This window comes from Hemitrygon akajei, chromosome 18, assembly GCF_048418815.1.
Source record: "Hemitrygon akajei chromosome 18, sHemAka1.3, whole genome shotgun sequence".
In the NCBI taxonomy this organism is placed as follows: Eukaryota; Metazoa; Chordata; class Chondrichthyes; order Myliobatiformes; family Dasyatidae; genus Hemitrygon; species Hemitrygon akajei.
The window spans coordinates 31,500,682-31,524,301 of NC_133141.1; the positions used below are offsets into that span (position 1 = coordinate 31,500,682).

The window sequence follows — 23,620 nt, forward strand, 5'->3', positions numbered from 1 at the left end:
TCACCCTGGGAACGTGTGATGGGACGTGGTGGAGGTAGATTCACTCTGTGTCTGACACTGGGACTGTGTGATGGGACAGTGTGGAGGGAGATTCACTCTGTGTCTGACACTGGGAGTGTGTGATGGGACAGTGTGGATGTAGATTCACTCTGTGTCTGACACTGGGAGTGTGTGATGGGACAGTGTGGAGGGAGATTCACTCTGTGTCTCACCCTGGGAGTGTGTGTTGGGACAATTTGGAGGGAGATTCACTCTGTGTCTGACACCGGGAGTGTGAAATGGGACACTGTGGAGGGAAATTCACTCTCTGTCTGACCCTGGGAGTGTGTGATGGGACGGTGTAGAGGGAGACTCATTCTGTGTCTCACCCTGGGAGTGTGTGATGCGACAGTGTGGAGGGAGATTCACTCTGTGTCTGCAAACGTGAGTGTGTGATGGGACAGGGTGGAGGGAGATTCACTCTGTGTCTGACCCCGGGAACCTGTGACAGGACAGTGGGGAGGGAGATTCACTCTGTGTCTGACCCTGGGAGTGTGTGATGGGACAGTGTGGAGGGAGATTGACTCTGTATCTCACCCTGGGAATGTGTGATGGGACGTGGTGGAGGTAGATTCACTCAGTGTCTCACCCTGGGAGTGTGTGTTGGGACAATTTGGAGGGAGATTCACTCTGTGTCTGACACTGGGAGTGTGTGATGGGACAGTGTGGAGGGAGATTCACTCTGTGTCTGACACCGGGAGTGTGTGATGTGACAGTGTGGAGGAAGATTCACTCCGTGTCTGATCCCGGGAGTGTCTGATAGGACAGTGTGGAGGGAGCTTTACTCTGTGTCTGACCCCGTGAGTGTGTAATGGGACGGGGTGGAGGGAGATATATTCTGTGTCTGAGCCTGGGAGTGTGTGATAGGACAGTGTGGAGGGAGATTTACTCTGTGTCTGACCCTGGGAGTGTGTGATGGGACAGTGTGGAGGGAGATTCACTGTGTGTCTGACCCCAGTAGTGTGTGATGGGACAGTGTGAACGGAGATTCACTCTTTGTCTGACCCTTGAAGTGTGCGATGGGATGGTGTGGAGGGAGACTCACTCTGTGTATGACCCCAGGAGTGTGTGACGGGACAGTGTGGAGGGAGACTGACTCTGTATCTCACCCTGGGAATGTGTGATGAGACGTGGTGGAGGTAGATTCACTCTGTGTCTGACACTGGGAGTGTGTGATGGGACAGTGTGGAGGGAGATTCACTCTGTGTCTGACACTGGGAGTGTGTGATGGGACAGTGTGGAGGGAGATTCACTCTGTGTCTGACACCGGGAGTGTGTGATGTGACAGTGTGGAGGAAGATTCACTCCGTGTCTGATCCCGGGAGTGTCTGATAGGACAGTGTGGAGGGAGCTTCACTCTGTGTCTGACCCCGTGAGTGTGTAATGGGACGGGGTGGAGGGAGATATATTCTGTGTCTGAGCCTGGGAGTGTGTGATAGGACAGTGTGGAGGGAGATTCACTGTGTGTGTGAGACACTGGGAATGTGTATTGGGACAGTGTGGAGGGAGATTCACTCTGTGTCTGACCCCAGTAGTGTGTGATGGGACAGTGTGGACGGAGATTCACTCTGTGTCTCACCCTGGGAGTGTGTGATGGGACAGTGTGGAGGGAGATTCACTCTGTGTCTCACCCTGGGACTGTGTGATGGGACAGTGTGGAGGGAGTTTCACTCTGTGTCTCACCCTGGGAGTGTGTGTTGGGACAATTTGGAGGGAGATTCACTCTGTGTCTGACACCGGGAGTGTGTGATGGGACAGTGTGGAGGAAGATTCACTCCGTGTCTGATCCCGGGAGTGTCTGATGGGACAGTGTGGAGGGAAATTCACTCTCTATCTGACCCTGGGAGTGTGTGATGGGACGGTGTGGAGGGAGATTCACTCTGTGTCTGACCCCAGTAGTGTGTGATGGGACAGTGTGTACCGAGATTCACTCTTTGTCTGACCTTGGGAGTGTGTGATGGGACGGTGTGGAGGGAGACTCACTCTGTGTCTGATCCTGGGAGTGTGTGATGCGACGGTGTGGAGGGAGATTCACTCTCTGTCTGACCCTGGGAGTGTGTGATGGGACAGTGTGGAGGGAGATTCACTCTATCTCTGACCCCGGTAGTGTGTGATTGGACAGTGTGGAGGAGATTCACTCTGTATCTGACCCCGTGAGTGCGTAATGGGACGGGGTGGAGGGAGATTCCCTCTGTGTCTGTCCCTGGTAGTGTGTGATGGGACAGTGTGGAGGGAAATATATTCTGTGTCTGACTCTGGGAGTGTGTGATAGGACAGTGTGGAGGGAGATTCACTCTGTGTCTGACCCCAGTAGTGTGTGATGGGACAGTGTGGACGGAGATTCACTCTTTGTCTGACCTTGGGAGTGTGTGATGGGTCGGTGTGGAGGGAGACTCACTCTTTGTCTGGTCCTGGGAGTGTGTGATGCGACGGTGTGGAGGGAGATTCACTCTCTGTCTGACCCTGGGAGTGTGTGATGGGACAGTGTGGAGGGAGATTCACTCTGTCTCTGACCCTGAAGAGTGCGATGGGACATTCTGGAGGGAGACTCACTCTGTGTATGACCCCGGGAATGTGTGACGGGACACTGTGTAGGGAGATTCTCTCTGTGTCTGATCCTAGAAGTGTGTGATGGGACAGGGTGGAGGGAGATTCACTCTGTGTCTGACACCGGGAGTGTGTAATGGGACACTGTGGAGGAAAATTCACTCTCTGTCTGACCCTGGGAGTGTGTGATGGGACGGTGTGGAGGGAGACTCATTCTATGTCTCACCCTGGGAGTGTGTGATGCGACAGTGTGGAGGGAGATTCACTCTGTGTCTGCAAACGTGAGTGTGTGATGGGACAGGGTGGAGGGAGATTCACTCTGTGTCTGACCCCGGGAACCTGTGACGGGACAGTGGGGAGGGAGATTCACTCTGTGTCTGACCCTGGGAGTGTGTGATGGGACAGTGTGGAGTGAGATTGACTCTGTATCTCACCCTGGGAATGTGTGATGGGACGTGGTGGAGGTAGATTCACTCAGTGTCTCACCCTGGGAGTGTGTGATGGGACAGTGTGGAGGGAGATTCACTCTGTGTCTCACCCTGGGAGTGTGTGATGGGACAGTGTGGAGGGAGATTCACTCTGTGTCTGACACCGGGAGTGTCTGATGGGACAGTGTGGAGGGAAATTCACTCTCTATCTGACCCTGGGAGTGTGTGATGGGACGGTGTGGAGGGAGATTCACTCTGTGTCTGACCCCAGTAGTGTGTGATGGGACAGTGTGTACCGAGATTCACTCTTTGTCTGACCTTGGGAGTGTGTGATGGGACGGTGTGGAGGGAGACTCACTCTGTGTCTGATCCTGGGAGTGTGTGATGCGACGGTGTGGAGGGAGATTCACTCTCTGTCTGACCCTGGGAGTGTGTGATGGGACAGTGTGGAGGGAGATTCACTCTATCTCTGACCCCGGTAGTGTGTGATTGGACAGTGTGGAGGAGATTCACTCTGTGTCTGACCCCGTGAGTGCGTAATGGGACGGGGTGGAGGGAGATTCCCTCTGTGTCTGTCCCTGGTAGTGTGTGATGGGACAGTGTGGAGGGAGATATATTCTGTGTCTGACTCTGGGAGTGTGTGATAGGACAGTGTGGAGGGAGATTCACTCTGTGTCTGACCCCAGTAGTGTGTGATGGGACAGTGTGGACGGAGATTCACTCTTTGTCTGACCTTGGGAGTGTGTGATGGGTCGGTGTGGAGGGAGACTCACTCTTTGTCTGATCCTGGGAGTGTGTGATGCGACGGTGTGGAGGGAGATTCACTCTCTGTCTGACCCTGGGAGTGTGTGATGGGACAGTGTGGAGGGAGATTCACTCTGTCTCTGACCCTGAAGAGTGCGATGGGACATTGTGGAGGGAGACTCACTCTGTGTATGACCCCGGGAATGTGTGACGGGACAGTGTGTAGGGAGATTCTCTCTGTGTCTGATCCTAGAAGTGTGTGATGGGACAGGGTGCAGGGAGATTCACTCTGTGTCTGACCCCGGGAACCTGTGACGGGACAGTGGGGAGGGAGATTCACTCTGTGTCTGACCCTGGGAGTGTGTGATGGGACAGTGTGGAGGGAGATTGACTCTGTATCTCACCCTGGGAACGTGTGATGGGACGTGGTGGAGGTAGATTCACTCTGTGTCTGACACTGGGACTGTGTGATGGGACAGTGTGGAGGGAGATTCACTCTGTGTCTGACACTGGGAGTGTGTGATGGGACAGTGTGGATGTAGATTCACTCTGTGTCTGACACTGGGAGTGTGTGATGGGACAGTGTGGAGGGAGATTCACTCTGTGTCTCACCCTGGGAGTGTGTGTTGGGACAATTTGGAGGGAGATTCACTCTGTGTCTCACACCGGGAGTGTGTAATGGGACACTGTGGAGGAAAATTCACTCTCTGTCTGACCCTGGGAGTGTGTGATGGGACGGTGTGGAGGGAGACTCATTCTGTGTCTCACCCTGGGAGTGTGTGATGGGACAGTGTGTTCCGAGATTCACTCTTTGTCTGACCTTGGGAGTGTGTGATGGGACGGTGTGGAGGGAGACTCACTCTGTGTCTGATCCTGGGAGTGTGTGATGCGACGGTGTGGAGGGAGATTCACTCTCTGTCTGACCCTGGGAGTGTGTGATGGGACAGTGTGGAGGGAGATTCACTCTATCTCTGACCCCGGTAGTGTGTGATTGGACAGTGTGGAGGAGATTCACTCTGTGTCTGACCCCGTGAGTGCGTAATGGGACGGGGTGGAGGGAGATTCCCTCTGTGTCTGTCCCTGGTAGTGTGTGATGGGACAGTGTGGAGGGAGATATATTCTGTGTCTGACTCTGGGAGTGTGTGATAGGACAGTGTGGAGGGAGATTCACTCTGTGTCTGACCCCAGTAGTGTGTGATGGGACAGTGTGGACGGAGATTCACTCTTTGTCTGACCTTGGGAGTGTGTGATGGGTCGGTGTGGAGGGAGACTCACTCTTTGTCTGATCCTGGGAGTGTGTGATGCGACGGTGTGGAGGGAGATTCACTCTCTGTCTGACCCTGGGAGTGTGTGATGGGACAGTGTGGAGGGAGATTCACTCTGTCTCTGACCCTGAAGAGTGCGATGGGACATTGTGGAGGGAGACTCACTCTGTGTATGACCCCGGGAATGTGTGACGGGACAGTGTGTAGGGAGATTCTCTCTGTGTCTGATCCTAGAAGTGTGTGATGGGACAGGGTGGAGGGAGATTCACTCTGTGTCTGACCCCGGGAACCTGTGACGGGACAGTGGGGAGGGAGATTCACTCTGTGTCTGACCCTGGGAGTGTGTGATGGGACAGTGTGGAGGGAGATTGACTCTGTATCTCACCCTGGGAACGTGTGATGGGACGTGGTGGAGGTAGATTCACTCTGTGTCTGACACTGGGACTGTGTGATGGGACAGTGTGGAGGGAGATTCACTCTGTGTCTGACACTGGGAGTGTGTGATGGGACAGTGTGGATGTAGATTCACTCTGTGTCTGACACTGGGAGTGTGTGATGGGACAGTGTGGAGGGAGATTCACTCTGTGTCTCACCCTGGGAGTGTGTGTTGGGACAATTTGGAGGGAGATTCACTCTGTGTCTGACACCGGGAGTGTGTAATGGGACACTGTGGAGGAAAATTCACTCTCTGTCTGACCCTGGGAGTGTGTGATGGGACGGTGTGGAGGGAGACTCATTCTGTGTCTCACCCTGGGAGTGTGTGATGCGACAGTGTGGAGGGAGATTCACTCTGTGTCTGCAAACGTGAGTGTGTGATGGGACAGGGTGGAGGGAGATTCACTCTGTGTCTGACCCCGGGAACCTGTGACGGGACAGTGGGGAGGGAGATTCACTCTGTGTCTGACCCTGGGAGTGTGTGATGGGACAGTGTGGAGGGAGATTGACTCTGTATCTCACCCTGGGAATGTGTGATGGGACGTGGTGGAGGTAGATTCACTCAGTGTCTCACCCTGGGAGTGTGTGTTGGGACAATTTGGAGGGAGATTCACTCTGTGTCTCACTCTGGGAGTGTGTGATGGGACAGTATGGAAGGAGATTCACTCTGTGTCTCACCCTGGGAGTGTGTGATGGGACAGTGTGGAGGGAGATTCACTCTGTGTCTCACCCTGGGAGTGTGTGATGGGACGGTATGGAGGGAGACTCACTCTGTGTCTGATCCTGGGAGTGTGTGATGCGACGGTGTGGAGGGATATTCATTCTCTGTCTGACCCCGGTAGTGTGTGATTGGACAGTGTGGAGGGAGATTGACTCTGTGTCTGACCCCGTGAGTGTGTAATGGGATGGGGTGGAGGGAGATTCCCTCTGTGTCTGTCCCTGGGAGTGTGTGATGTGACAGTGTGGAGGGAGATTTACTCTGTGTCTGACCCTGGGAGTGTGTGATGGGACAGTGTGGAGGGAGATTCACTGTGTGTCTGACCCCAGTAGTGTGTGATGGGACAGTGTGGAGGGTGACTGACTCTGTATCTCACCCTGGGAATGTGTGATGAGACGTGGTGGAGGTAGATTCACTCTGTGTCTGACACTGGGAGTGTGTGATGGGACAGTGTGGAGGGAGATTCACTCTGTGTCTGACACTGGGAGTGTGTGATGGGACAGTGTGGAGGGAGATTCACTCTGTGTCTGACACCGGGAGTGTGTGATGTGACAGTGTGGAGGAAGATTCACTCCGTGTCTGATCCCGGGAGTGTCTGATAGGACAGTGTGGAGGGAGCTTCACTCTGTGTCTGACCCCGTGAGTGTGTAATGGGACGGGGTGGAGGGAGATATATTCTGTGTCTGAGCCTGGGAGTGTGTGATAGGACAGTGTGGAGGGAGATTCACTGTGTGTGTGAGACACTGGGAATGTGTATTGGGACAGTGTGGAGGGAGATTCACTCTGTGTCTGACCCCAGTAGTGTGTGATGGGACAGTGTGGACGGAGATTCACTCTGTGTCTCACCCTGGGAGTGTGTGATGGGACAGTGTGGAGGGAGATTCACTCTGTGTCTCACCCTGGGACTGTGTGATGGGACAGTGTGGAGGGAGTTTCACTCTGTGTCTCACCCTGGGAGTGTGTGTTGGGACAATTTGGAGGGAGATTCACTCTGTGTCTGACACCGGGAGTGTGTGATGGGACAGTGTGGAGGAAGATTCACTCCGTGTCTGATCCCGGGAGTGTCTGATGGGACAGTGTGGAGGGAAATTCACTCTCTATCTGACCCTGGGAGTGTGTGATGGGACGGTGTGGAGGGAGATTCACTCTGTGTCTGACCCCAGTAGTGTGTGATGGGACAGTGTGTACCGAGATTCACTCTTTGTCTGACCTTGGGAGTGTGTGATGGGACGGTGTGGAGGGAGACTCACTCTGTGTCTGATCCTGGGAGTGTGTGATGCGACGGTGTGGAGGGAGATTCACTCTCTGTCTGACCCTGGGAGTGTGTGATGGGACAGTGTGGAGGGAGATTCACTCTATCTCTGACCCCGGTAGTGTGTGATTGGACAGTGTGGAGGAGATTCACTCTGTGTCTGACCCCGTGAGTGCGTAATGGGACGGGGTGGAGGGAGATTCCCTCTGTGTCTGTCCCTGGTAGTGTGTGATGGGACAGTGTGGAGGGAGATATATTCTGTGTCTGACTCTGGGAGTGTGTGATAGGACAGTGTGGAGGGAGATTCACTCTGTGTCTGACCCCAGTAGTGTGTGATGGGACAGTGTGGACGGAGATTCACTCTTTGTCTGACCTTGGGAGTGTGTGATGGGTCGGTGTGGAGGGAGACTCACTCTTTGTCTGATCCTGGGAGTGTGTGATGCGACGATGTGGAGGGAGATTCACTCTCTGTCTGACCCTGGGAGTGTGTGATGGGACAGTGTGGAGGGAGATTCACTCTGTCTCTGACCCTGAAGAGTGCGATGGGACATTGTGGAGGGAGACTCACTCTGTGTATGACCCCGGGAATGTGTGACGGGACAGTGTGTAGGGAGATTCTCTCTGTGTCTGATCCTAGAAGTGTGTGATGGGACAGGGTGGAGGGAGATTCACTCTGTGTCTGACCCCGGGAACCTGTGACGGGACAGTGGGGAGGGAGATTCACTCTGTGTCTGACCCTGGGAGTGTGTGATGGGACAGTGTGGAGGGAGATTGACTCTGTATCTCACCCTGGGAATGTGTGATGGGACGTGGTGGAGGTAGATTCACTCAGTGTCTCACCCTGGGAGTGTGTGTTGGGACAATTTGGAGGGAGATTCACTCTGTGTCTCACTCTGGGAGTGTGTGATGGGACAGTATGGAAGGAGATTCACTCTGTGTCTCACCCTGGGAGTGTGTGATGGGACAGTGTGGAGGGAGATTCACTCTGTATCTGATCCCGTGAGTGTGAAATGGGACGGGGTGGAGGGAGATTCCCTCTGTGTCTGTCCCTGGGAGTGTGTGATAGGACAGTGTGGAGGGAGATTCACTGTGTGTGTGAGACACTGGGAATGTGTAATGGGACAGTGTGGAGGGAGATTCAATCTGTGTCTGACCCCAGTAGTGTGTGATGGGACAGTGTGGACGGAGATTCACTCTTTGTCTGACCTTGGGAGTGTGTGATGGGACAGTGTGGAGGGAGATTCCCTCTGTGTCTGTCCCTGGTAGTGTGTGATGGGACAGTGTGGAGGGAGATTTACTCTGTGTCTGACCCTGGGAGTGTGTGATGGGACAGTGTGGAGGGAGATTCACTGTGTGTCTGACCCCAGTAGTGTGTGATGGGACAGTGTGAACGGAGATTCACTCTTTGTCTGACCCTTGAAGTGTGCGATGGGATGGTGTGGAGGGAGACTCACTCTGTGTATGACCCCAGGAGTGTGTGACGGGACAGTGTGGAGGGAGACTGACTCTGTATCTCACCCTGGGAATGTGTGATGAGACGTGGTGGAGGTAGAACCACTCTGTGTCTGACACTGGGAGTGTGTGATGGGACAGTGTGGAGGGAGATTCACTCTGTGTCTCACCCTGAGAGTGTGTGTTGGGACAATTTGGAGGGAGATTCACTCTGTGTCTGACACCGGGAGTGTGTAATGGGACACTGTGGAGGAAAATTCACTCTCTGTCTGACCCTGGGAGTGTGTGATGGGACGGTGTGGAGGGAGACTCATTCTGTGTCTCACCCTGGGAGTGTGTGATGCGACACTGTGGAGGGAGATTCACTCTGTGTCTGCAAACGTGAGTGTGTGATGGGACAGGGTGGAGGGAGATTCACTCTGTGTCTGACCCCGGGAACCTGTGACGGGACAGTGGGGAGGGAGATTCACTCTGTGTCTGACCCTGGGAGTGTGTGATGGGACAGTGTGGAGGGAGATTGACTCTGTATCTCACCCTGGGAATGTGTGATGGGACGTGGTGGAGGTAGATTCACTCAGTGTCTCACCCTGGGAGTGTGTGATGGGACAGTGTGGAGGGAGATTCACTCTGTGTCTCACCCTGGGAGTGTGTGATGGGACAGTGTGGAGGGAGATTCACTCTGTGTCTGACACCGGGAGTGTGTGATGGGACAGTGTGGAGGAAGATTCACTCCGTGTCTGATCCCGGGAGTGTCTGATGGGACAGTGTGGAGGGAAATTCACTCTCTATCTGACCCTGGGAGTGTGTGATGGGACGGTGTGGAGGGAGATTCACTCTGTGTCTGACCCCAGTAGTGTGTGATGGGACAGTGTGTACCGAGTTTCACTCTTTGTCTGACCTTGGGAGTGTGTGATGGGACGGTGTGGAGGGAGACTCACTCTGTGTCTGATCCTGGGAGTGTGTGATGCGACGGTGTGGAGGGAGATTCACTCTCTGTCAGACCCTGGGAGTGTGTGATGGGACAGTGTGGAGGGAGATTCACTCTATCTCTGACCCCGGTAGTGTGTGATTGGACAGTGTGGAGGAGATTCACTCTGTGTCTGACCCCGTGAGTGCGTAATGGGACGGGGTGGAGGGAGATTCCCTCTGTGTCTGTCCCTGGTAGTGTGTGATGGGACAGTGTGGAGGGAGATATATTCTGTGTCTGACTCTGGGAGTGTGTGATAGGACAGTGTGGAGGGAGATTCACTCTGTGTCTGACCCCAGTAGTGTGTGATGGGACAGTGTGGACGGAGATTCACTCTTTGTCTGACCTTGGGAGTGTGTGATGGGTCGGTGTGGAGGGAGACTCACTCTTTGTCTGATCCTGGGAGTGTGTGATGCGACGGTGTGGAGGGAGATTCACTCTCTGTCTGACCCTGGGAGTGTGTGATGGGACAGTGTGGAGGGAGATTCACTCTGTCTCTGACCCTGAAGAGTGCGATGGGACATTGTGGAGGGAGACTCACTCTGTGTATGACCCCGGGAATGTGTGACGGGACAGTGTGTAGGGAGATTCTCTCTGTGTCTGATCCTAGAAGTGTGTGATGGGACAGGGTGGAGGGAGATTCACTCTGTGTCTGACCCCGGGAACCTGTGACGGGACAGTGGGGAGGGAGATTCACTCTGTGTCTGACCCTGGGAGTGTGTGATCGGACAGTGTGTAGGGAGATTGACTCTGTATCTCACCCTGGGAACGTGTGATGGGACGTGGTGGAGGTAGATTCACTCTGTGTCTGACACTGGGACTGTGTGATGGGACAGTGTGGAGGGAGATTCACTCTGTGTCTGACACTGGGAGTGTGTGATGGGACAGTGTGGATGTAGATTCACTCTGTGTCTGACACTGGGAGTGTGTGATGGGACAGTGTGGAGGGAGATTCACTCTGTGTCTCACCCTGGGAGTGTGTGTTGGGACAATTTGGAGGGAGATTCACTCTGTGTCTGACACCGGGAGTGTGAAATGGGACACTGTGGAGGGAAATTCACTCTCTGTCTGACCCTGGGAGTGTGTGATGGGACGGTGTGGAGGGAGACTCATTCTGTGTCTCACCCTGGGAGTGTGTGATGCGACAGTGTGGAGGGAGATTCACTCTGTGTCTGCAAACGTGAGTGTGTGATGGGACAGGGTGGAGGGAGATTCACTCTGTGTCTGACCCCGGGAACCTGTGACAGGACAGTGGGGAGGGAGATTCACTCTGTGTCTGACCCTGGGAGTGTGTGATGGGACAGTGTGGAGGGAGATTGACTCTGTATCTCACCCTGGGAATGTGTGATGGGACGTGGTGGAGGTAGATTCTCTCAGTGTCTCACCCTGGGAGTGTGTGTTGGGACAATTTGGAGGGAGATTCACTCTGTGTCTGACCCTGGGAGTGTGTGATGGGACAGGGTGGAGAGAGATTCACTCTGTGTCTCTCCCTGGGATTGTGTGATGGGACAGTGTGGAGGGAGCTTCACTTTGTGTCTGACCCTGGCAGTGTGTGATGGGACAGTGTGGAGGGAGCTTCACTTTGTGTCTGACCCTAGGAGTGTGTGATAGGACAGTGTGGAAGGAGATTCACTCTGTGTCTGACCCTGGGAGTGTATGATGGGACAGTGTGGAGGGAGATACACTCTGTGTCTCAGCCTGGGAGTGTGTGATGGGACAGTATGGAGGGAGATTCACTCTGTGTCTGACCCTGGGAGTGTGTGATGGGACAGGGTGGAGGGAGATTCACTCTGTGTCTGACCCCGGGAGCCTGTGATGGGACAGTGTGGAGGGAGATTCAGTTTGTGTCTGACTCCGGGAGTGTGTGATGGCACAGTGTGGAGGGAGATTCACTCTGTGTCTCTCCCTGGGTTTGTGTGATGGGATGGTGTGGAGGGAGATTCACTCTGTGTCTGACCCCGGGAGTGTGCGATGGGATGGTGTGGACGGAGATTCACTCTTTGTCTGATACTGGGAGTGTGTGATGGGACGGTATGGAGGGAGACTCACTCTGTGTCTGATCCTGGGAGTGTGTGATGCGACGGTGTGGAGGGATATTCATTCTCTGTCTGACCCCGGTAGTGTGTGATTGGACAGTGTGGAGGGAGATTGACTCTGTGTCTGACCCCGTGAGTGTGTAATGGGATGGGGTGGAGGGAGATTCCCTCTGTGTCTGTCCCTGGTGGTGTGTGATGGGACAGTGTGGAGGGAGATTTACTCTGTGTCTGACCCTGGGAGTGTGTGATGGGACAGTGTGGAGGGAGATTCACTGTGTGTCTGACCCCAGTAGTGTGTGATGGGACAGTGTGAACGGAGATTCACTCTTTGTCTGACCCTTGAAGTGTGCGATGGGATGGTGTGGACGGAGATTCACTCTTTGTCTGATACTGGGAGTCTGTGATGGGACGGTGTGGAGGGAGATTCACTCTGTGTCTGACCCCGGTTGTGTGTGATGGGACAGTGTGGACGGAGATGCACTCAGTGTCTCACCCTGGGAGTGTGTGTTGGGACAATTTGGAGGGAGATTCACTCTGTGTCTCACTCTGGGAGTGTGTGATGGGACAGTATGGAAGGAGATTCACTCTGTGTCTCACCCTGGGAGTGTGTGATGGGACAGTGTGGAGGGAGATTTACTCTGTGTCTGACCCTGGGAGTGTGTGATGGGACAGTGTGGAGGGAGATTCACTCTGTGTCTGTCCCTGGGAGTGTGTGATGGGACAGTGTGGAGGGAGATTCACTCTTTGTCTGATACTGGGAGTCTGTGATGGGACGGTGTGGAGGGAGATTCACTCTGTGTCTGACCCCGGTTGTGTGTGATGGGACAGTGTGGACGGAGATTCACTCAGTGTCTCACCCTGGGAGTGTGTGTTGGGACAATTTGGAGGGAGATTCACTCTGTGTCTCACTCTGGGAGTGTGTGATGGGACAGTATGGAAGGAGATTCACTCTGTGTCTCACCCTGGGAGTGTGTGATGGGACAGTGTGGAGGGAGATTCACTCTGTATCTGATCCCGTGAGTGTGAAATGGGACGGGGTGGAGGGAGATTCCCTCTGTGTCTGTCCCTGGGAGTGTGTGATGGGACAGTGTGGAGGGAGATTCACTGTGTGTGTGAGACACTGGGAATGTGTAATGGGACAGTGTGGAGGGAGATTCAATCTGTGTCTGACCCCAGTAGTGTGTGATGGGACAGTGTGGACGGAGATTCACTCTTTGTCTGACCTTGGGAGTGTGTGATGGGACGGTATGGAGGGAGACACACTCTGTGTCTGATCCTGGGAGTGTGTGATGCGACGGTGTGGAGGGATATTCATTCTCTGTCTGACCCCGGTAGTGTGTGATTGGACAGTGTGGAGGGAGATTGACTCTGTGTCTGACCCCGTGAGTGTGTAATGGGATGGGGTGGAGGGAGATTCCCTCTGTGTCTGTCCCTGGGAGTGTGTGATGGGACAGCGTGGAGGGAGATTTACTCTGTGTCTGACCCTGGGAGTGTGTGATGGGACAGTGTGGAGGGAGATTCACTGTGTGTCTGACCCCAGTAGTGTGTGATGGGACAGTGTGAACGGAGATTCACTCTTTGTCTGACCCTTGAAGTGTGCGATGGGATGGTGTGGAGGGAGACTCACTCTGTGTATGACCCCAGGAGTGTGTGACGGGACTGTGTGGAGGGAGACTGACTCTGTATCTCACCCTGGGAATGTGTGATGAGACGTGGTGGAGGTAGATTCACTCTGTGTCTGACACTGGGAGTGTGTGATGGGACAGTGTGGAGGGAGATTCACTCTGTGTCTGACACTGGGAGTGTGTGATGGGACAGTGTGGAGGGAGATTCACTCTGTGTCTGACACCGGGAGTGTGTGATGTGACAGTGTGGAGGAAGATTCACTCCGTGTCTGATCCCGGGAGTGTCTGATAGGACAGTGTGGAGGGAGCTTCACTCTGTGTCTGACCCCGTGAGTGTGTAATGGGACGGGGTGGAGGGAGATATATTCTGTGTCTGAGCCTGGGAGTGTGTGATAGGACAGTGTGGAGGGAGATTCACTGTGTGTGTGAGACACTGGGAATGTGTATTGGGACAGTGTGGAGGGAGATTCACTCTGTGTCTCACCCTGGGAGTGTGTGATGGGACAGTGTGGATGTAGATTCACTCTGTGTCTCACCCTGGGAGTGTGTGTTGGGACAATTTGGAGGGAGATTCACTCTGTGTCTGACACCGGGAGTGTGTGATGGGACAGTGTGGAGGAAGATTCACTCCGTGTCTGATCCCGGGAGTGTCTGATGGGACAGTGTGGAGGGAAATTCACTCTCTATCTGACCCTGGGAGTGTGTGATGGGACGGTGTGGAGGGAGATTCACTCTGTGTCTGACCCCAGTAGTGTGTGATGGGACAGTGTGTACCGAGATTCACTCTTTGTCTGACCTTGGGAGTGTGTGATGGGACGGTGTGGAGGGAGACTCACTCTGTGTCTGATCCTGGGAGTGTGTGATGCGACGGTGTGGAGGGAGATTCACTCTCTGTCTGACCCTGGGAGTGTGTGATGGGACAGTGTGGAGGGAGATTCACTCTATCTCTGACCCCGGTAGTGTGTGATTGGACAGTGTGGAGGAGATTCACTCTGTGTCTGACCCCGTGAGTGCGTAATGGGACGGGGTGGAGGGAGATTCCCTCTGTGTCTGTCCCTGGTAGTGTGTGATGGGACAGTGTGGAGGGAGATATATTCTGTGTCTGACTCTGGGAGTGTGTGATTGGACAGTGTGGAGGGAGATTCACTCTGTGTCTGACCCCAGTAGTGTGTGATGGGACAGTGTGGACGGAGATTCACTCTTTGTCTGACCTTGGGAGTGTGTGATGGGTCGGTGTGGAGGGAGACTCACTCTTTGTCTGATCCTGGGAGTGTGTGATGCGACGGTGTGGAGGGAGATTCACTCTCTGTCTGACCCTGGGAGTGTGTGATGGGACAGTGTGGAGGGAGATTCACTCTGTCTCTGACCCTGAAGAGTGCGATGGGACATTGTGGAGGGAGACTCACTCTGTGTATGACCCCGGGAATGTGTGACGGGACAGTGTGTAGGGAGATTCTCTCTGTGTCTGATCCTAGAAGTGTGTGATGGGACAGGGTGGAGGGAGATTCACTCTGTGTCTGACCCCGGGAACCTGTGACGGGACAGTGGGGAGGGAGATTCACTCTGTGTCTGACCCTGGGAGTGTGTAATGGGACACTGTGGAGGGAAATTCACTCTCTGTCTGACCCTGGGAGTGTGTGATGGGACGGTGTGGAGGGAGACTCATTCTGTGTCTCACCCTGGGAGTGTGTGATGCGACAGTGTGGAGGGAGATTCACTCTGTGTCTGCAAACGTGAGTGTGTGATGGGACAGGGTGGAGGGAGATTCACTCTCTGTCTGACCCTGGGAGTGTGTGATGGGACGGTGTGGAGGGAGATTCACTCTGTGTCTGACCCCAGTAGTGTGTGATGGGACAGTGTGTACCGAGATTCACTCTTTGTCTGACCTTGGGAGTGTGTGATGGGACGGTGTGGAGGGAAACTCACTCTGTGTCTGATCCTGGGAGTGTGTGATGCGACGGTGTGGAGGGAGATTCACTCTCTGTCTGACCCTGGGAGTGTGTGATGGGACAGTGTGGAGGGAGATTCACTCTATCTCTGACCCCGGTAGTGTGTGATTGGACAGTGTGGAGGAGATTCACTCTGTGTCTGACCCCGTGAGTGCATAATGGGACGGGGTGGAGGGAGATTCCCTCTCTGTCTGTCCCTGGTAGTGTGTGATGGGACAGTGTGGAGGGAGATATATTCTGTGTCTGACTCTGGGAGTGTGTGATAGGACAGTGTGGAGGGAGATTCACTCTGTGTCTGACCCCAGTAGTGTGTGATGGGACAGTGTGGACGGAGATTCACTCTTTGTCTGATCCTGGGAGTGTGTGATGCGACGGTGTGGAGGGAGATTCACTCTCTGTCTGACCCTGGGAGTGTGTGATGGGACAGTGTGGAGGGAGATTCACTCTGTCTCTGACCCTGAAGAGTGCGATGGGACATTGTGGAGGGAGACTCACTCTGTGTATGACCCCGGGAATGTGTGACGGGTCAGTGTGTAGGGAGATTCTCTCTGTGTCTGATCCTAGAAGTGTGTGATGGGACAGGGTGGAGGGAGATTCACTCTGTGTCTGACCCCGGGAACCTGTGACGGGACAGTGGGGAGGGAGATTCACTCTGTGTCTGACCCTGGGAGTGTGTGATGGGACAGTGTGGAGGGAGATTGACTCTGTATCTCACCCTGGGAACGTGTGATGGGACGTGGTGGAGGTAGATTCACTCTGTGTCTGACACTGGGACTGTGTGATGGGACAGTGTGGAGGGAGATTCACTCTGTGTCTGACACTGGGAGTGTGTGATGGGACAGTGTGGATGTAGATTCACTCTGTGTCTGACACTGGGAGTGTGTGATGGGACAGTGTGGAGGGAGATTCACTCTGTGTCTCACCCTGGGAGTGTGTGTTGGGACAATTTGGAGGGAGATTCACTCTGTGTCTGACACCGGGAGTGTGTAATGGGACACTGTGGAGGGAAATTCACTCTCTGTCTGACCCTGGGAGTGTGTGATGGGACGGTGTGGAGGGAGACTCATTCTGTGTCTCACCCTGGGAGTGTGTGATGCGACAGTGTGGAGGGAGATTCACTCTGTGTCTGCAAACGTGAGTGTGTGATGGGACAGGGTGGAGGGAGATTCACTCTGTGTCTGACCCCGGGAACCTGTGACGGGACAGTGGGGAGGGAGATTCACTCTGTGTCTGACCCTGGGAGTGTGTGATGGGACAGTGTGGAGGGAGATTGACTTTGTATCTCACCCTGGGAATGTGTGATGGGACGTGGTGGAGGTAGATTCACTCAGTGTCTCACCCTGGGAGTGTGTGTTGGGACAATTTGGAGGGAGATTCACTCTGTGTCTGACCCTGGGAGTGTGTGATGGGACAGGGTGGAGAGAGATTCACTCTGTGTCTCTCCCTGGGATTGTGTGATGGGACAGTGTGGAGGGAGCTTCACTTTGTGTCTGACCCTGGGAGTGTGTGATGGGACAGTGTGGAGGGAGCTTCACTTTGTGTCTGACCCTAGGAGTGTGTGATAGGACAGTGTGGAAGGAGATTCTCTCTGTGTCTGACCCTGGGAGTGTATGATGGGACAGTGTGGAGGGAGATACACTCTGTGTCTCAGCCTGGGAGTGTGTGATGGGACAGTATGGAGGGAGATTCACTCTGTGTCTGACCCTGGGAGTGTGTGATGGGACAGGGTGGAGGGAGATTCACTCTGTGTCTGACCCCGGGAGCCTGTGATGGGACAGTGTGGAGGGAGATTCTGTCTGTGTCTGACTCCGGGAGTGTGTGATGGCACAGTGTGGAGGGAGATTCGCTCTGTGTCTGACCCCGGGAGTGTGTGATGGGACGGGGTGGAGGGAGATTCACTCTGTGTCTGACCCCAAAACAGGATTCTGTCAGAATGAGGAGAAAGATTGTCACGCACTTCTGAAAATGTCGGAACAGAGTCCTCATGGTGTCCCTGTTTGGTTCTGGCAGACTCCACACCAACTGTTTGATGGTTGCGAGACGTTCATCAGGATCCTGGATTTCTGCAGAGCAGGAAGAGAGGGGTCTGAGACACATTCACCATGTCCTCCTTAAGCCCCACCTGATATTGTCAAATGCAATACCTGCTGATACCCACTCGCTTTCCTCACCTCACACCCTCCTCACCAGATCCTCATATTCCGCGTCCTTCTCCTTTGACTTACCAGCTCAACCTTGCATCCTCACCTACCCCTCTTCAAACTCCACCGATCTGCACCTCCACTCCACCCTCACCACTTGCTTTACATGCTCCTTATCACACCACCATCCTCTATGTCTTCCCCACCTCATCGCCTCCAGCAGCACTACAACCTTGGCACCCCTCCTTCAGTGGTGAGCGACCTTTCTGTCCCAGCTGGGACAGTCCTGATTCCACCCTCACATGCCTGCACTTACTGATACATGTCACAAATTCCTCGTAGGCGTTGAATGGAAACAACGGTTCAGGCAGTTCCCGGAGAAACATCTTCAAAGCACCAGTGATGACGTGAATGTCTTCCCACTCGGGGTCATCCATGTTCAGCTTTTCCTCTAAGGGGATAGAGGCCAAGAGACAGGAGAGCTGAGAGACGGATGGAGATTAGTTTACCGGGGGACCCACACGCCTGCAACATTTGCAAGGTGAGACACAGAGTGAATCACCCTCCACACCGTCCTATCACACACTCCAAGGGTCAGACACAGAGTGAATCTCCCTCCACACCGTCCTATCACACACTCCCAGGGTCAGACACAGAGTGAATCTCCCTCCACACTGTCCCATCACACACTCCAAGGGTCAGACACAGAGTGAATCTCCCTCCACACCGTCCTATCACACACTCCAAGGGTCAGACACAGAGTGAATCTCCCTCCACACCGTCCTATCACACACTCCAAGGGTCAGACACAGAGTGAATCTCCCTCCACACCGTCCCATCACACACTCCCAGGGTCAGACACAGAGTGAATCTCCCTCCACACTGTCCCATCACACACTCCCGGGGTCAGACAGGGAGTGAATCTCCCTCCACACTGTCCCATCACACACTCCCGGGGTCAGACAGAGAGTGAATCTCCCTCCACACTGTCCCATCACACACTCCCACGGTCAGACACAGAGTGAAACTCTCTCCACACTGTCCCATCACACACTCCTGGGGTCAGACACAGAGTGAATCTCCCTCCACACTGTCCCATCACACACTCCCAGGGTCCGACACAGAGTGAATCTCCCTCCACACCGTCCCATCACCCACTCCCAGGGTCAGACACAGAGTGAATCTCCCTCCACACCGTCCCATCACACACCCCCAGGGTCAGACACAGAGTGTATCTCCCTCCACACCGTCCCATCACACACTCCCAGGGTCAGACACAGGGTGAAACTCCCTCCACACCGTCCCATCACACACCCCCGGGGTCAGACACAGAGTGAATCACCCTCCACATCATCCCATCACACACTCCCGGGGTCAGACACAGAGTGAATCTCCCTCCACACCGTCCCATCACACACTCCCAGGGTCAGACACAGAGTGAATCTCCCTCCACACTGTCCCATCACACAATCCCAGGGTTAGACAAGTTCCTCCACAATTGTCCCATTACACCGAAATGTGCACTGGTAAACATTCATGCTTGCGCAGACAGAGAGAGACAATTGGACTTCCAAATGGTTACACAAACAGAGCCTAATAAACTCTGCACACACACACACACACACACACACACACCCTCTCCCCTCCCCCCCCCCATGGACAATCCAGTGTCCCAGAGAAAGTAGCCCCTCTGGTGCACACAAGGTTACCACAACAGCAGTCCGGGGTGGAGGGGGTGTGAAAGAGATCAGTGGTAGGTGAGGAGGGAGTGTAAGATGGAGAGGGACTGAAGGGTAATGAAGGTTGTGGTGGGGGAGGGAGAGGGAGTGTTGGGATGGGTAAAATATGTCTTCTACCTTGGCACCGCTCTTCAGGAAACAGATACCGCCCGTCACTGGTCACCGCTCGCTCTGCAAAAAGTGATGTGGTCCCTGAGTATTGTTGACCGTGGCAAAGGGGCAACATGAAGCCCCTCTGCTGAAACAAACTGCACCAATTGCCCCCCCCACCGTAAGCTGAGAACACTCAGGACAGCACAGCAGATGAAGTACGCAGGTCTGTGCTGAACTAATTAAGCTAATAATTGAGTGCTTAACTAAACTCACCCCTTCTGCTGACACATTGTCCATATCTCTCCATTCTCTGTGCTTACCCAGCTGATGGAAATCCGTCTGCTATTCCTGAACCAGTCCCATTTGCCTGCATTTGGCCCATATAAATCTTTCCTCTCCAAATGCCTCTGGCATCTTGTTCGATATACTCACCTCCTTCATGGTGAGGAATTACATCTCAGGACCCCTTTAAATCTCTCCCCTCTTAACTTAAACTTATGGCCTCTACTCTTAGACTCCCCAGCCCTGACAGAAAATAGACGTGACCATCCACCTTATCTGCACTCCTCATTATTTTATGAACCTCTATAGATCACCCCTCTGCCTCTTTTGCTCCAGGGATAAAAGACCCAGCCACCTCATGTAACTCAAGACCTCCAATCCTGGTGAATCCTTTTGCATCTTCTCCAGCTCAATCCCATCCTAACAAAGACCCTGATTGGAATTGTATACAGACCTCTGAACCATAGCTAGGGTGCGGGTACAAATTTCAATGGGAAATAGAAAAGGCATGTAATAAGGGCAGTGTTACGATAGTCATAGGGGATTTCAATATGTAGGAAAATTGGGAAAATTAGTTGGTGCTGGATCCTAAGAAAGGGAATTTGTGAAATGCCTATGAAATGGCTTTTTAGATCAGCTTGTCATTGGGCCTACTAGGGGAAAGGCAATTCTAGATTGGGTGTTGTGTAATGAGCCAAATTTGATAAAGGAGCTTAAGGTAAAGGAACCTGTAGGAGACAGTAATCATAATAGGCTAGCATTTACTCAGGAATTTAAGAGGAAGTTAGAGGATTGGGAAGCCTCTATAAACCACAAGAAGGCAACTAAAAAAGCCATAAAGAGAGAAAATATAATATATGAAGGTGGGTTAGCAAATAATATAAAATACCTCTTTTTCATACGCACACACATATATATCTATTAAAAAGGAGCTGCGAGAGTGGATTTCAGACTGCTGGAAAATGACGCTGGTAATGGTGGACAAACTTATTAAGTACTTTGTGTCAGTCTTCACTGTACCAGCAGTATGTCAGGAATTTGAGAGTGTCAGGAGGCAGAAGTAAGTGTAGTGCTTGAAAAGCTGAAAGGTTTGAAGGTAGATAAGTCACCTGGACCAAATGAACTACACACTAGCGCTCTGAAAGAGGTGGCTGAAGAGACTGTAGAGGCATTAGTAATGATCTTTCAAGAATCACTAGATTCTAAAGTAGTTCTGGAGGATTGGAAATTGCAAGTGTCAGTCTGCTCTTTAATAAGGGAGGGAGGCAAAAGACAGGAAGATATAGGCTAGTTGACCTGAGTTCAGTGGTTGGAAAGATGTTGGAGTTCATTATTAAGGATGAGATTTGGGGTACTTGGAGGCACGTGGTAAAATAGGCCGAACTGAGGGGAAATCTTGCCTGACCAATCTGTTGGAATTCTTTGAGGAAATAACAGGTAGAACAGATAAAAGAGAATCAGTGGATGTTGTTTACTTGCATTTTCAGAAGGACTTTGACGAAGTGCTGTACATGAGGCTGCTAAACAAGAAAAGAGTACAGGGTATTACAGGAAAGATATTCGATGGATAGAAGATTGTCTGACCGGCAGGAGACAAAGCATGGGAATAAAGGAGATCTTTTCTAGTTGGCTGCCGGTGACTAGTGGTGTTCTGCAGGGGTCAGTGTTGGGATCACTTTTCACATTGTATGTCAATAATTTGGATAATTAAATTGGTGGTCAAGTTTGCGGAAAATAGAAAGCTAGGTGGAGGGGCAGGTAGTGTTGAGGGAGTAGAGAGGCTACAGAATGACTTGGATAAATTAAGAGAATGGGCAAAGAAGTAACGAATGTAATATAGTGTAGAGAAGTGTATGGTCATGCACTTTGGCAGTAGGAATAAAGGCGAAGACTACTTCCTAAATAGGGAGCAAATTCAGAAATCAGAGGTGCGAAGGGACTTGTGAATCTTCGTGCAGGATTCTGTAAAGGTTAACTTGCAGGTTGAGTCAGTGGTGAGGAAGGCAAATGCAATGTTAGTGTTCATTTTGTGAGGATTAGAATACAAGATTAGGATGTAATGCAGGGACTTTATAAGGTATTGGTCTGACTGTACTTGGAAAATTGTGAGCAGTTATCTGAGAAAGAATGTACTTATCTGAGAAAGAATGTGCTGGCATTCGAGTTCAGAGGGGGGTTTACAAGAATTATCCCAGGAATTAAAGGGTTAACGTAGAAAAAGTGATTTGATGGCTGTGGGCCTGTACTTGAACGAGAGGGGATCTCACTGAAATGTATCAAATATTGAAAGCCCTAGATAGAGTGGACGAGCAGAGGATGTTTCCTATACTGGGAGAGTTGAGGACCAGAGGGCACAATCTCAGATCAGAAGGACGTCCATTTAGAACAGAGATGAGAAGGAATTTCTTGAGACAGGTGGTAAAATCTGTGGAATTCATTACCACAGATGACTGTGGAGGCCAGATCATTCAGTATATTTAAAACATAGGTTGGTAGATTCTTGATTAATAAGAGCATCAAAAAGTTTACAGGGAGAAGGCAGGAGAATGGAGTTGAGAGGGATAATAAATCAGCCATGATGGAATGGTGGAGCAGACTTGATGGGCCAAATGGCCTAATTCTGTTCTTATGTCTTATAGCAGGGCAACCAGAACTGAACACAATTGTCCAAGTGCGGTCTACTAGTGTCATGTACAGCTGCAATTTGGCTTCCAATTCCTGTACTCAGTGTCCTGACTGAAGACCAGCGTGCCAAATGCCTTCCTCACCAGTGCCACCACTTACAGGGAACTACTTACTTGTAGCTATTGGTCTCTCAGCCCTGCAAATCTACATGGGGCCCTGTCATTTATTGTGTAGATCCTGCCCTGGTTTCACTTCTGAAAGTGCAACCCTCTTATTTGTTGGGGGTAAATTCCAACTGCCATTCCTCAGCCAGTTGATCTATATCTTTCTGTGATCTTGAACAATCTACAAGACCATTCCACCTTACCAGCAAGTTTTGTAACTGTGGTCAGTTCCGAATTGTCCCTCCCACTCCCTGCCCTTATGCCCTCCTTCCCACTCCCTGCCCTTATGCCCTCCTTCCCACAGCAAATGCTGGCAGTCAGGGATGGTGTGTCAAATGAGCAGTGTTTGATATGTGCAGAGGTTGAGGAGGCAGAGAGAGAGAGGTTAAGATGGGTAAAGAGAGAAAGAAATTCAGAAATTGGTAGAGAGAGTGAGCTGTAGAGAGGTAGAGAGAGAGAGTGGCAGAGAGAAAGGTGAAGGAGGGGTTGAGGGAGGGAGGGAGGGACGGGGAAGGGGAGGAGGGGGAGAGGGAGTGTGGAAGAGGGAGGGGGCAAGGGGATGGAGGAGGAGAGGGAGGAGCAGAGAGAGGTGGAGGAGAGGGAGAGGATGAGACAAAGGAGGAGGGGTGGAAGTGGAGAGGGAGGAGGAGGAGGGAGGTGGTGGAGGAGAGGGAGGAAGAAGGGATTTGGTTGGAGGAGGGCTGAGATGGGAGTAGAGGAGGAGAGAGGGAGGAGGAGGAGGGGAGGTGAAGAGGGGAATAGGAGAGGAGGAGAGGGAAGAGGAGGGGAACAGGGAGGGGAGGGGTGGCAGAGAAGGGGGAAGGAGAGGGGGAGGCAAATGGGAGGAGTGGAGATGGTGAGAGAGTGTGGGGAAAGAAAGAGAAAGGGAGAGTGATTGGACGGAGGGAGAAGGGGGTGGGGGGGATGAGAGGAAGGAGGAGTATCGGTCTTTCCAGTCTCCCTGGATTGCCAGCAAGAGCTGAATGTCTCTTTCCCAAATCAGTCTGTGTACGGAGCTGGAACAGGAGTTCCTCCTGGTGGGCGCCAGCCTGAATGTACTGCCCTCCCGCATGCCCTTCAGAAACCCCCTTAACCTTCCCCAACACATGGGTGATTTCC

General features: G+C 52.8%; 1 protein-coding gene across 2 annotated transcripts in view; it reads right to left on the reverse strand.

The window, feature by feature from the left end:
- arhgap9 (Rho GTPase activating protein 9) overlaps window positions 1–23,620 on the reverse strand; it is a 174,169-nt gene that overhangs the window by 58,838 nt on the left and 91,711 nt on the right. For both annotated transcript variants that reach the window (XM_073071236.1, XM_073071237.1), the window contains 3 exons: window positions 19,455–19,508; window positions 17,915–18,049; window positions 17,415–17,520 (listed from right to left, as the gene is read on the reverse strand). In XM_073071236.1, coding sequence (XP_072927337.1) covers window positions 17,415–17,520; window positions 17,915–18,049; window positions 19,455–19,508 — 295 coding nt within the window. The remainder of the gene's footprint in view (window positions 1–17,414; window positions 17,521–17,914; window positions 18,050–19,454; window positions 19,509–23,620) is intronic.